Source organism: Spodoptera frugiperda, chromosome 13 (assembly GCF_023101765.2).
Source record: "Spodoptera frugiperda isolate SF20-4 chromosome 13, AGI-APGP_CSIRO_Sfru_2.0, whole genome shotgun sequence".
Classification (NCBI taxonomy): Eukaryota; Metazoa; Arthropoda; class Insecta; order Lepidoptera; family Noctuidae; genus Spodoptera; species Spodoptera frugiperda.
This window is the reverse complement of record NC_064224.1, coordinates 2,161,067-2,173,412: the sequence shown is the minus strand read 5'-3', so window position 1 is coordinate 2,173,412 and position 12,346 is coordinate 2,161,067. Positions and strand designations below refer to the sequence as shown.

At 35.5% G+C, this 12,346-nt stretch overlaps 3 protein-coding genes across 4 annotated transcripts; 2 read left to right on the top strand and 1 right to left on the bottom strand.

The window, feature by feature from the left end:
* The first annotated feature begins 246 nt into the window (after window positions 1-246).
* LOC118270848 (protein PFC0760c-like) lies at window positions 247-4,607 on the top strand. The gene is made up of 5 exons (XM_050697855.1): window positions 247-318; window positions 675-918; window positions 2,649-2,751; window positions 2,840-4,051; window positions 4,457-4,607. Exons 1-5 carry the CDS (start codon window positions 288-290, stop codon window positions 4,583-4,585), a joined length of 1,719 nt encoding a protein of 572 aa, XP_050553812.1. The 5' UTR covers window positions 247-287; the 3' UTR covers window positions 4,586-4,607.
* Window positions 4,608-6,200: 1,593 nt separating this feature from the next.
* On the top strand, window positions 6,201-8,045 carry LOC118270617 (uncharacterized). Of its 2 annotated transcripts, none has more exons than XM_035586300.2 (3): window positions 6,201-6,348; window positions 6,946-7,026; window positions 7,647-8,045. In XM_035586300.2, the coding sequence occupies exons 1-3, from the start codon at window positions 6,271-6,273 to the stop codon at window positions 7,962-7,964; spliced, it is 477 nt and encodes a 158-aa protein (XP_035442193.2). In that variant the 5' UTR covers window positions 6,201-6,270; the 3' UTR covers window positions 7,965-8,045. The 2 variants fall into 2 exon arrangements, with proteins under 2 accessions (XP_035442193.2, XP_035442194.2); XM_035586301.2 differs by having other exon boundaries at window positions 6,256-6,348; window positions 7,716-8,045.
* A 905-nt stretch (window positions 8,046-8,950) lies between these two features.
* LOC118270593 (uncharacterized) lies at window positions 8,951-10,782 on the bottom strand. The gene is made up of 4 exons (XM_035586224.2): window positions 10,618-10,782; window positions 10,197-10,271; window positions 9,606-9,830; window positions 8,951-9,333 (listed from the first exon to the last, which is right to left on the bottom strand). The coding sequence occupies exons 1-4, from the start codon at window positions 10,690-10,692 to the stop codon at window positions 8,956-8,958; spliced, it is 753 nt and encodes a 250-aa protein (XP_035442117.2). The 5' UTR covers window positions 10,693-10,782; the 3' UTR covers window positions 8,951-8,955.
* Window positions 10,783-12,346: the final 1,564 nt, after the last annotated feature.

Sequence of the window (12,346 nt, the reverse complement as noted above, 5' to 3'; positions counted from 1 at the left end):
CGAGAAGAGGTATTTGGTTAACAGTTGCCACTTATAGGCTGTTGATATTATAGAGAGGATAATTACTAAATATCGGGCACAATGATAGACTGTGTGCTTCGAAAAACTGCTGTAGAAATGGAATGAGGACCTTTGTTAGGCAGTCGCGTTTGTCCATTCGAACGATTATATACGGTATTCTGATATATATTCAATGGTTCACTTTAATTTCGTTTCTAATCAAATTATTTTTATTCCATCCAGCTACAACAGTTCGTACCACTACCACTTCACGCCCGACCACGTCAATGTTGGTCATCAAAAATAAAAAACAAACAGGTGCTCTATTTCATTATTCATATTCTTATACATATAATCATACATGTACAGATATCGCTGCTTCCAAACTCCAAGTCACTCAAAATTTATACGATTAAAAAAATAGACTATTTTTCCTCAGTTACTAATTACTAAACACAACACCCACTATTCACTATTTGTGTTATAAGTCCCATGTAATAGGGGCTCATCCCCTATTGGCATACCGACCATAACCATAAACCGAAAAAAGCCCAGCACTACTTTGCCCGACCCGGAAATCGAACCCGAGACCCCTCGTCCAGCAGTCGCACTTGCGACCACTCGACCAACGAGGCAGTCACAGAAACAGCAACCACCAATCTAAAATTTTTCAGATCAGAATTACAAACCGATAACATACCTACCCCACTGGCAATACAAAAAACAGAGTCTCATAGAAGACGATCCGAAACTAGACTACAGTAAAAGTAAAAGTATTGAAAAGCCAGCAGCTGAGGATAATGATGACAACTTCGAAATAAAAATGGCTGACCACGCTGTGTACCCTAAAGGTACTCCTGTAATCAAAACCAAAGTCAATGGAATGGTTGGCGGAAATAGTGCCATACGTAACTTAAGGTAAGGGTATAAACACGTCTTGGTGACTTTATAATATAAAGTATACCATATAAAATAAAGTATGGAAATCACTCATATAACCTAAATTAAACTACAAGTAGTACTCGTCTACAGAAGCATTATACAACTAAATACTTCAACGAAAATTTAAATTTTTAGACGAAATAAATAATTACATTAATTATTATGTTATCGGCTTACTCACGTACTGTTTTGACGAGGAACTCGACTAGTTTCAAGCCATGCTAGAGGCTCATATTCATGAGCAGCATTCCGCGACACACGACGCGGCGATTGTCGCGCTGCTACTGGCGATTCGAGGATCGCGCCCATCGCGCCCTCTGTCTGGAATCGCGCGCACTATCTGGCGCGCGCGACGATGTTGGCTCGTTAAACTCGTTCGCCGGCGGCTGCGCAGGTGTTAGATTCGATTCTCGGGTCGGCGCAAAAACGGTGTTACATACCGCGCTCACTGTGTCACACTCCAGACCCGCAACATTGTAGGTTGACGCAGATTGTAGACTCGGCTTCCAGGCAGGTGGTAATGCCCAGCCACCGTCTCTGTTGAAGTTGGGATGGCGACTTATTTCGATGGCCTCACGTACTTTCCGCGGTACAAAGTATTTCTCCCTCGCTAGTACGGAGACCTTGTCGAAGCGAAGGAAGTGAGACGTGCCCGCGCTACAAGCATGCTCAGCTACTGCCGATGTATGGGTGTCCCTGTTCTTCACACTGCGTATGTGTTCTTTGAGTCTGGTTGTGATGTTGCGGCGAGTTTCCCCGATGTAACTCGAGCCACAGAAATAAGTCGCCATCCCAACTTCAACAGAGACGGTGGCTGGGCATTACCACCTGCCTGGAAGCCGAGTCTACAATCTGCGTCAACCTACAATGTTGCGGGTCTGGAGTGTGACACAGTGAGCGCGGTATGTAACACCGTTTTTGCGCCGACCCGAGAATCGAATCTAACACCTGCGCAGCCGCCGGCGAACGAGTTTAACGAGCCAACATCGTCGCGCGCGCCAGATAGTGCGCGCGATTCCAGACAGAGGGCGCGATGGGCGCGATCCTCGAATCGCCAGTAGCAGCGCGACAATCGCCGCGTCGTGTGTCGCGGAATGCTGCTCATGAATATGAGCCTCTAGCATGGCTTGAAACTAGTCGAGTTCCTCGTCAAAACAGTACGTGAGTAAGCCGATAACATAATAATTAATTTAGTATGTCTCACGAAAGTTACAATAAAATAATAATTACATTAATCAATTATTAGATTCCGTGTAAAACAGCTGCTAAATGATGTAGGTTGTCCAGGAATATGATGGACATGTGGCGCGGTTGTCACCATGCTGTATTTGTAAAGAGTGTTCAAATTAGCTCAAAGAGAATAATGCACTTTTTCCTTACCTACTGGACCTGTATATTATCCGGTTATAATAATATGTGGTTTAAATTAAGTCATAAGGGGTTTCTCCATACGATATAGAGTATATAAAATATTATGGATTTGTAAGTTGTTGTTCTCTCATAATTTGCATTTACCTACAAATATTCGTAACTGAAATCAAACTTTCATTTCTGACACTTATTTTTTAATGTATATTCCTTCTGAGAACGAAGATCACATCGAAATACAGAAACATATAACACATATTTTTACTATGTATATTTGTTTCGCTATTGGAAAAAATATGTATTGTTTTGCATATCAATTAATTGTTATGTATTTTCAGACTCAATAATGTAAAACGGTTCAGTAGCAAGATTGTAAATGATATCAAACCGAGATATATATTTGGAAAGAAGAATGAGGAATCTGACGAATCATTACAACAGGTAAATCATAAATATTATAAAATTTATTATCTAAAGTCTTTGAAATTCTTTAAAATTTACTATAAAATTTATAAAAAAACATTTACAGCCAAAGTCGATAACACCAAAGCAGAAATACTATAGGCCAAAAGCAAATTATGAGAAGAACAAAGAATTTATAAAGCAATCTATGGCATCAAGCATTACCGAATCTCAGGATCAAAGCTTTGAAATGAAAAAGCCTTCATCAAATATAGCAGAATTTGCAGACGATGAAAATATGTACAATATATTTGAAGACGTTCCAACTGAAAGTGCATTAAACAAGGCAGAAGATAATTTTGTTGATAACTATCAAAAGAAGAAACCAATCCGTTACATTAATAAAGATAATCTCTTAATTGCAAAGGAAAATAAAGATATCAAAAGATTACAGAACATATTTAATATGTTGGAACACGAAGTCAGAAATATCAATTTTGACATCAATCTAAAGCACTTTTTCGAAGCGAAAATGAAACAAATTTATAAAGCCGCTGTACATAAAAATGAAGGAGAGAAATTACCATTAAAAAAACAAACAGTGAAAGAAGTCAATATTTTGAGAGACACAAAATACTATCCTGATAATAACTATAATGTAAACGATGATGATGAAGTTCAAGTGATGAGGAAAACTGTGAATAATGATGACAATATAGAACAAAGTACTAAAGCAGATAAACCGTATACGGACAATACGGACCATAACTATGATTACATAGAACACAAATATGAAGAAACTCCAATTGAAACGCAAAAACACAGTCACAGTGAAATTGATAATGCTTACGAAGACATTCCCATTGATGCAGATACAAGAAATGTTTATAAAATAAGTCAAAAACAGTGGCAGAACAAATATCAAAACAATGATTTTAAATACAAGGACATCTTAACTGGCAAATACTCCTTAGATCGTGAATACGATGAGGCCAATGAAATCCCAATAAACTATGAAATCAGAAATCAAGACACTGTATTCCCTAACGGCAGTGTTGATGTTAGAAAAAAAATATCCCCAATAAGTTTTAAAAACTCTAATAAGTTTGATAGACGCATAGATGATTTAAGTCGAAGTGAGCTATTAGAAATAATAAATTCTAGAAGACAAGATACGCCGGAGAGAAAGAATATCAGAATATCAATTTACGAAAATGAAAGACCTTTAAACGAAAATGATGATTTTAATAATTTTGAGAGAGAAAGATCAACTAAATACGAAGAGAGCAAGCCAGAATTTACTCGATCGCAACAAATGCAATTCGATCGACAAAACAACGTGAGTTTTTACACCATTTAATTTTTATTTAATAATGACATATTTATAAAGTACAGATATCAAGTCAAGATAGCAGACAGGCAAGTAAGTAAGTCCCATATAATAGGCGGTGAGCCTATAGCCACATTTCCAGACTCCGTACTACTACTGAGAAATTTTCGAAAATCCGTAAATAGAACAACCACTCGGCCAATGTGGAAGTTAATTTTATAGTTACTTAAAGTACATAGAGCCCAGTATGCTACCTTGCGAACACCTGTGAGGTTAATACAAATTAATTGCATTCAGTTGAGTTCTATACAAAAAATAATAAAACAATTAATGAAATATACAAAATAGTACCAAAATTAAACGCTTTCTCATATATTTTTTTTTAAGATATTTATATTATTTTCTTATTTGCAGAATGGTGATCGACGTCAAATGCTTTTGTTGCGACCGCAAATAGAAAAGTCGACTTATAGAACCAAAATTGTTGACCAGAGGCCACCAGTATACGAAAGTGACCGGGAGATTGTATTTGAAAATAAATAATTATTTAATGAACTAAGTAATTTGAAAATTTGAGAGATATTGTTCTAGAGTTTTATAATGCAAGTAAAAATAAGGATTAAAATAAATGTTATAAAGAGTGTTTCTTATCTACCCTTGAACCTTGTAAGTTTGTTATAATTGAATTGACTTTATGTAGGTCAATGCTGACAATCTATAACTTATTAAAATCTTAGGTTCGATTCCTGTACGATACAAGCCTTAGCCGCAAATACTGAAGTCTGGTGTTGGACAACTTTTATGGACAATAGGCTTTGTCAAAAAGTATATTTTCTGTGATTTTTGTATTAAATAGTACCGTACATTATTAGCACTTATTTCTAGAAAAAATTGAAAATTAATTAGGTCATCAAATCTATTTTTTTATACTTAATATGATGCCACTTGGCCACCATCTCGCCTGGTGGTAAGCGAATTAATAAAGAATATTGTATTGAAAAGTAGAAATAATTTCTTTTTGACTGTGGAAACTACCCAATCAAAAAATAAAAGACAAGAAAATATTCTTCATGATAACAATAGTAGTACACCAGATGGGCAGATCAAATATTAACTTAATTAAATCACAATAAAATAATGCTGAAAAATTCCTGCATTTTGGTACATATATTTACAATGTTGTGGTGGCTGGAAGCCTTAAACACCCGCTTCTCATGCATGGGGGTTCGAAACCTACCAACGGCAAAGAACCAATGTATCTTTTACCAAGTTTCATGTACTTTGTAAAATTATTTAGACACCACCGACTAACGGTGAAGGAAATCATCGTGAGGAAACCTGGCCTAATAATTTCTAATTATAAGTTTGAAATCGCCAACCCGCATTGAGAAAGCGTGGTGATTAATGCTCAAACCTTCTCCATGCGAGAAGAGGCTTTTGGTCAGCAGTGGCCACTAATAGGCTGTTGATGATTGACAATATAAAGTTATTTAGTAAAAAAGAAAAATGAAGATAATACTCCATCAATATCAAATAAGAAAATGCACGCAACAGATCGACAAAAAGTATACAAGAAATAATGTTGTTTCAAGATCACGTGGACTTTTCAAAACATGAGATAAGCTTGCCAAATCATTGAACTTTTGACGAAGATAAATGTTATAACTTAAATATATTTACTTCATTTGAAATATAACAGCAAACGTAATCTGGAACACGGAGCTGCAGACTACCTAGCGGGTTACCGGGGGCTCGAAAAGCAGGAGTAGTAACAGGGTGATTTTTAGTCAGTAAGAGTCTGACACTCCGTCACCCAAAGCGGGAGAATACACTGAATGACGTTCCCGCTCAAATAAAAATTAATCCGGAATACATATAAAAGTAAAAAAAGATAAAAAAAAAAAGATACAAAATTCATTTAGAGTTATGCACAACACAAGCCAGATGGGCAAGTTATGCAACGCCAAAACAAAAACAGAACAATCATATACAAAATTTCGTAGTCAAGCCACCAAAAAATTTAAAAGAAGTATTCACGAAAAAGGAAAAAGCTATCCTTAACGTGGTATACTTCGATTCAACGTTATCGGTGAATAAGGAAACAATGTAGACTTATTTATCAACAACGATGCAGCCCAATCAGAAACCATTGAAACACCAGATTGGTACCAATTTGAAAAACAAGTGAACGTTGCCACTCCTCTCTCTATATGAAGTTTTAAGCAAAAATGACTGTCCCTTTAAGATTTACAATTCTTTTATGTATTTTCGTATTTGTGGCTTCCAAGCAGTTGCATGAAAAACTCGTAAGTGATTTATATACAGTATGGAGATCACTCATATGACTTAAAATGATTAATAAAATTAATCAAGTATTAAATTCTGTGTGAACAGCTTCATTTTCCTTGACGACAGAAGAGCTGTAATGTTATAGGTTATCTAGGAATGTTACGGACATACGGCGCGGCTATTGCAATGCCTTATTTGTAAAGTGTTAATATTAGCTCAATGAGGAAAATGTATTTTTGGCTTACCTACTGGGCCTATTTCGCTCATTTTTCCTATATTGTCAGCCAAGATGATAACAAATATGTGGTTTAAATTAAGTCATAAGAGGTTTCTCCATACGGTATATATACTTTTTAATAGTTTCAACTATAACATTGCCGTGGCTAATATTAATGTTCTTTTATTAAATCTCTAATCTTCTATAAACCTCACAGAGCCTGAGACCTTTTCAACGAATGCAAAACCGTGAAAACCGGTTCGTGGATTCTGGAGTTCGTCCGTCCGACGTTCGTAGCGTCAGGAAGGAAAACTCGATTTATTTTTATACAGTACATTAAGACAAGCAGTGTAAGTTATCCATATTCATATATTTGTTAAAACGTTTATTCTTACAGACATTGGAAGCAAAAGATAAAGATGAGAAAGGTTTCATGAATTTATTCAACAACCAGGACGAATTCATCAAGAACGAACGGGTATGGTATACTTTAATCATTTTACATTACTTTAACGGCTTAATTTTCTAAAGAAACTACCATATCAAGGCGTAGATTTGTCAAATTTCTTGTACCTTTTCCATAACAGTTCTATTTTTTTCTTTACCATCTCAACTTTCTACAAAGTCAAAGTCAAATCATTTATTCCAATTAAACCATATACTTAGATACTTTTGAAACATCAACAAAGAAAGAAATAAACAATAGTCTGTCAATCTGTCCGTCTGTGAAGCTTGGCGCTCGTTCCAAAGAGTAGCTTCGAATGGCGAAGAAAGAGCAAGAAACTCCATTAATTACTCTTTTAAAATCAGCTAATAAAAGCTGCTGTTTTAAAAAATGCAAATACAAAACATTGAATAATATTCAAGACCATTTAACCTTCACCACTTCACCATTACCTAACTGACGGACTAAATAGATCTTTAATTTGCATACCCCACCTAACTGACGGACAAAATAGATCTTTAATTTGCATACCCCACCTAACTGACGGACTAAATAGATCTTTAATTTGCATACCCCGTCATCATCCCTATTATATCTATCTTCTTATTATTCGTATTAACAGCTCTATGTAAGTATAACTCCCCCTATTTCAGATCCACGCGACAGCTGAAGTAGAGATAGAGTTGTTACATCTAAAAAAGAGTATCTTGTATTTTTTACAGTATGCTCGACATGTGAAGGCAGTATCGGAGAGCGTGATCGACCACCTCTTGAACGAAATCAAACAACAGTACCGTAGCCCAAACTATAACTCAAACAGCCCAATACCACGGCTGATAAAGAATTTAAACAAAGAACTGAAGAGAAATGAACAGATCAAACTGCAGAAGGAGAAGGAAAAGAGAAAGGGAGTTAAGAAGAATAAAAGGAACAATAACAGAAGGACAAGGGTCACGACAAAAACGAACTAATTGAAGACGATGTAACCAAAAATGATACGATGCTTAGCGAAAATATAATTTATTATTTTACGGAATAAAGTTTAAAATATATTGCCTTATTTTTCATTTAATAAAAATCTGAATCGATAGATAATATTTATGACAAAATATGTTTGTTTCATTGTGGTTTGTCTTGTAATTTTAGATAGGAACACAAAAAATAACATTATACCATCTAAATACAATCAAAAACATCCAGTAAAAAAACCTAAGTCTCGCACCTCAGTTTTCCTAGCGTAAAAAGTTGTGAAATCCATGTAATACCAAGTCGGTTATTTTATTTAGTCCCTACTTAAGGGTCCTTCTATCTTAAGTTAATATGTTAATTGTTATTATATCAATATTACAGTTATATTAAGTTTTAAATAAATAAATCGACTTGGTCATCGCACGTAATCATGCAATAGAATCGTAATAAATTCGTAGTCATAAAATAGACTAAACAATATAATACTAGAAATGTCAACAAAAATAGGTATACTTGTGTTTTTAAAATATAAAATTCAGGCGTTTGTTTAATCTACAAAGAAGTTACAGGCGGTCGAAATTGGTCTGAATGGCTTTGAGAAAATAATGGTACGGCCGTGCCGCTTTTTTTGCTCGACTTAGCGGGGACGCTACCGTGCCCCGAGATATCATTCAGTCATTGTCTAATGAAGTAGACCCTATAAGACTGGGAATAGACCATGTTTTACTTATTCACCGAGCCATCGAAAAGACTAAAAAATTCGTTGCCTGATCATTGCTTGGTGGCTTACATTTGATGAAATCGATTTCGATGCGGTTTGAGTTGCGGTGTCATGCGGTTGTCATAATATTATCCAGATTTATGAGATGAGAAGGTAAAGCCAGTAAAAATTTTAAAAAAGTTTGCTTTAAAAAAAGGGATATTTTTTTGTATTCTGTAATGACACAAATGTTCCTTATAAAGACGAGGCTTAATAAAACAAAATCAATAAAGCTAATCATTCATTTTAATATGTACAATTATATCCACTGGCTTTGTTTTCGTTTCGTCTGATTCAGAATTAGTATTTACATCTTTCACTGCAGCCTTTACAAATTTCTTTTTATGTAAATTGTGTACATTGTGTAGATTGTGTAAATTGCGACGAGGTTTGATATTTTGATAGTCGCCATCGCCAATTAATTTATTACTCCCAAACTCTGCTCTTTGTACTTCTGCACTCGTCACTGCTCTGATCTCCTGGATCGCAGGTGGTGGTAGGGGATGATGCTTCTTTTTTCTACGATTTTTCTTGCGTTTCTTTATCTTTTTCTTTCTTTTAGGTTTGTGTTTTACTTCTTTTACTACTTCTGTGTCAGGTTCAGGTTCATTCTGAAAACAAAATTTAGGAAATTAGATGCGTTTGTTTTTTGAAGTGTGATTTCATTTTGTAAACGTATTGTTGTTATGAGCTCTAGCACTAACTTCACTTACAAAATATTTGCCTTTTAACTAAAATTGTACGAAACACAAAATTGAAATTATTTCCATCTTGCTAGCGTTTAGTCAATTAATTATTACTGCTTACTACTCTTCATTCATCAGGCTTTATTTTACACTGTATTTACATGAACCTACAATAATTCTGCCGATGTGAAACTTACTTTAGCTTCATCACTAGAGACTTCACTGGCGCGGGTTTCAAACGAGGTGATGACATAAAGGTCTGCCTGCTCTTGACTATTTACCATTGTAGATAAATCGTTGTCTTCATCGATATCATTAGTATTTGGGTTAGTTCCAGTGGCATAGTCAATTAGTCTTGAAGGGAATTCTACAAAGTCGTTTGCTGTCTTTTTTATTTTTCCATAAACCCCAGTCATCATGTCCTACAAAATGTATTCAGATATTCTATTGTTTGTCAAGGAACAATTCGAGGTTCTACATTTTCTTTACTAACAAGTCTTTTTTATATTTATGTTATACCTATTACAATGAATATCTAGGAGTTATTTGTATTATAGCCACTTCTGGAACTTACTATTTTGTAATTGGTTGAGTATTTTGAAAACCATCATTAAAATACAATCATGTTCTCGATGATTCGATAATTTCTAACTGTCTACGTATTTCATTTTTAGCCCTATATGCATTAACTCTGTATGTATAGTATTTTAAGTTGTTCTCAACGTCTGTCTGTAAAACTAGTTTGGGACATTACTTGAATTATGATTATGAGTAGTATTATCATTTACCTGAACATTAACTTTTCTTTCTATGCTATTGAACCAGCTTCCAACAGCCTGTGAGGATTGTGTGTCTGCTTCCACCTACAATGAAACACAAATTAAACAAAGTAACCAATATAGCGTTGAGTGATCTGGACCAGAGCTGCGGACTACCCAGCGGGTTTACCGGGACTGCGGCTCGAAGGGTAGAAGTAGAAACAGGGTGGTTTTTAGTCAGTAAGAGTCTGCCTTGCCCAGGGCGGGAGAAGTCATTGGATGATTTTCCACCCTTAAAAAAGACCCAGTTAAGTACATTGTTAAGAATTATCTGCACTGTATACTATAATCATTTTGTGCACCGAAAAATATTTGACAATTTCCTTTAGCCCATGTTTTTTCTTCACCATGATCATTAACCGCAAAGATTTTGTGTTTTTTTTTAACTTACCTCGAATCCATAATGACTTTGCACTACGAAAATAGCAACCAGAATTATTTGGACGGATACTACGCAGAAATTCATCGGTTCGTGTGCTCAAAGTGGAATAGGCAACGTGACTGATTCGACTATGTTTTGATTTTTACCACTTAACAGCTTTGAACAATCATTGTTTACCGTTCTTTGGTGTAAAATTTTCTTTTAATAACTGTTGTTGTACGTAAGCATCGGAAACGGTTCAAATTATTTCTTTATTTTTTCTTTTTTTCTTTCTTACTTCTTTTGTTTTCGTTGGTTCTTCATCTTCTTTCTTGTCTATTTGTGGTTGAGTTATGTGTGTGTGTATCTTCTATGGCTATATTCTCTGTTCCTTTTTCAATATTTGTGTTGTGTTCCTCGCTTTTTGTTTCATTGGCTATTTCTTTTAACTAAGCTAAGACCTTAATTGAATAGCTATATTTTATTCAAATAGTAATTGGTAGTAATTTTTGCAAAGTAATCTAAGAAAATTGTAAGTAGGTAATTTGTCTCATTTTCTTGATAAAATGTTATTTTCTTACATATTTGTGCAGTTACAGGATTGAGCAGTGGCAGCCCTGTTCAACCGCCTCCATAGTCGCCGCAGCTGATGTTCATAACGAACGCTCCGTAATACAACTCATTTAAAGCATTTTACAAATTATCGACTGGGAGGAAATGACTGACAATAATAAGTACCTGGCTTACGGGCAAATATACAATATAAATTTAAATTAGGTCATGAAGGAGACAATTCCAGTTAAAAATAAATAAGTGCTCAACAACCGTGTGTGGAGCCATAAAATCAACGATGCATGTAAATTATGTTTTGTCTTAGCAGCAACAAGAAATCAGGAAAGAAAGAAAGAAACCGTTTATTGTGACACACAAGAGACGGAGAATACAGGTGCAATGGGAGGTGCGTCGCAGCGGAAAAAGCTGGTGCTTAGCTTTATGCTGAGTCGAGGGTACGAAGGCTCGAGTCCGCTGATTAATTATCAGTACCAACCTGTATGAATAATGTGACTTCGTTAAATATATTTACTCTGTGCCTACAGTGAAGCTGTTCGAGGCTCACAGTCAACAAATAATAAAATAAAGAAAAGACAAAGATGTAAAAAAAAATATTTTCTTTCTCAAAAAACAAATAATTAACATGTTTGTAGCAAAAGCTAATAGTGTACAAACAATATAGACCTTAATTCGTCATAATTGAAATAAAATTCGATGAGTTTCTCATTTCCTAATTCAATTCACGACAGACCGAAAAAAACTGAGAAGAATATGGAAGAGCCATGCTTCGGCACGAATGGGTCGACTAAGCTGGAGTGTTACCACGGCATCAGAGTACATCGGTGACTGGGCGACAAGGAACAGTTTCAACAATGTTGCAGCGATGTCGCGCCGGGGACACATGTTGCTCGACAAATATTCCTAGTGGGGGCGAGGCATAAAACCTTATCTTGTCGCGGGTACCTTTTTTTTGAGAGGGGAAAATCATCCAATGACTTCTCCCGCCTCGGGTGAGGCGGGAGGGAGTGTCAGACTCCTACTGACTAAAAACCACCCCGTTCCTACTCCTGCTTTGAGCCGGAGCCCCGGTAACTGTTTTCTTGAGTTACAGGTCAATGAATTGTTGCTAATAGCTATACATAAGTAATTCACACTGCAGTTCTAATTCTTAAACTTACTGCAGCCTTGTGACTATATAAGTTTAAGT

Excerpts from the sequence above, each read along its gene's own strand:
- LOC118270848 (XM_050697855.1), top strand. The coding sequence starts at position 288 with ATGTTGGTCATCAAAAATAAAAAACAAACAG. Across the intron at positions 919-2,648 it reads AGTGCCATACGTAACTTAAG|ACTCAATAATGTAAAACGGT; the intron begins GTAAGGGTATAA and ends ATGTATTTTCAG. Across the intron at positions 4,052-4,456 it reads AATTCGATCGACAAAACAAC|AATGGTGATCGACGTCAAAT; the intron begins GTGAGTTTTTAC and ends TCTTATTTGCAG.
- LOC118270593 (XM_035586224.2), bottom strand. The coding sequence starts at position 10,692 with ATGAATTTCTGCGTAGTATCCGTCCAAATAATTCTGGTTGCTATTTTC. Across the intron at positions 10,272-10,617 it reads AAAGTCATTATGGATTCGAG|GTGGAAGCAGACACACAATC; the intron begins GTAAGTTAAAAA and ends GTTTCATTGTAG. Across the intron at positions 9,334-9,605 it reads TCTCTAGTGATGAAGCTAAA|AATGAACCTGAACCTGACAC; the intron begins GTAAGTTTCACA and ends TTTTGTTTTCAG.
- LOC118270617 (XM_035586300.2), top strand. The coding sequence starts at position 6,271 with ATGACTGTCCCTTTAAGATTTACAATTCTTTTATGTATTTTCGTATTT. Across the intron at positions 6,349-6,945 it reads AGCAGTTGCATGAAAAACTC|ACATTGGAAGCAAAAGATAA; the intron begins GTAAGTGATTTA and ends TTATTCTTACAG. Across the intron at positions 7,027-7,646 it reads AATTCATCAAGAACGAACGG|ATCCACGCGACAGCTGAAGT; the intron begins GTATGGTATACT and ends CCCCTATTTCAG.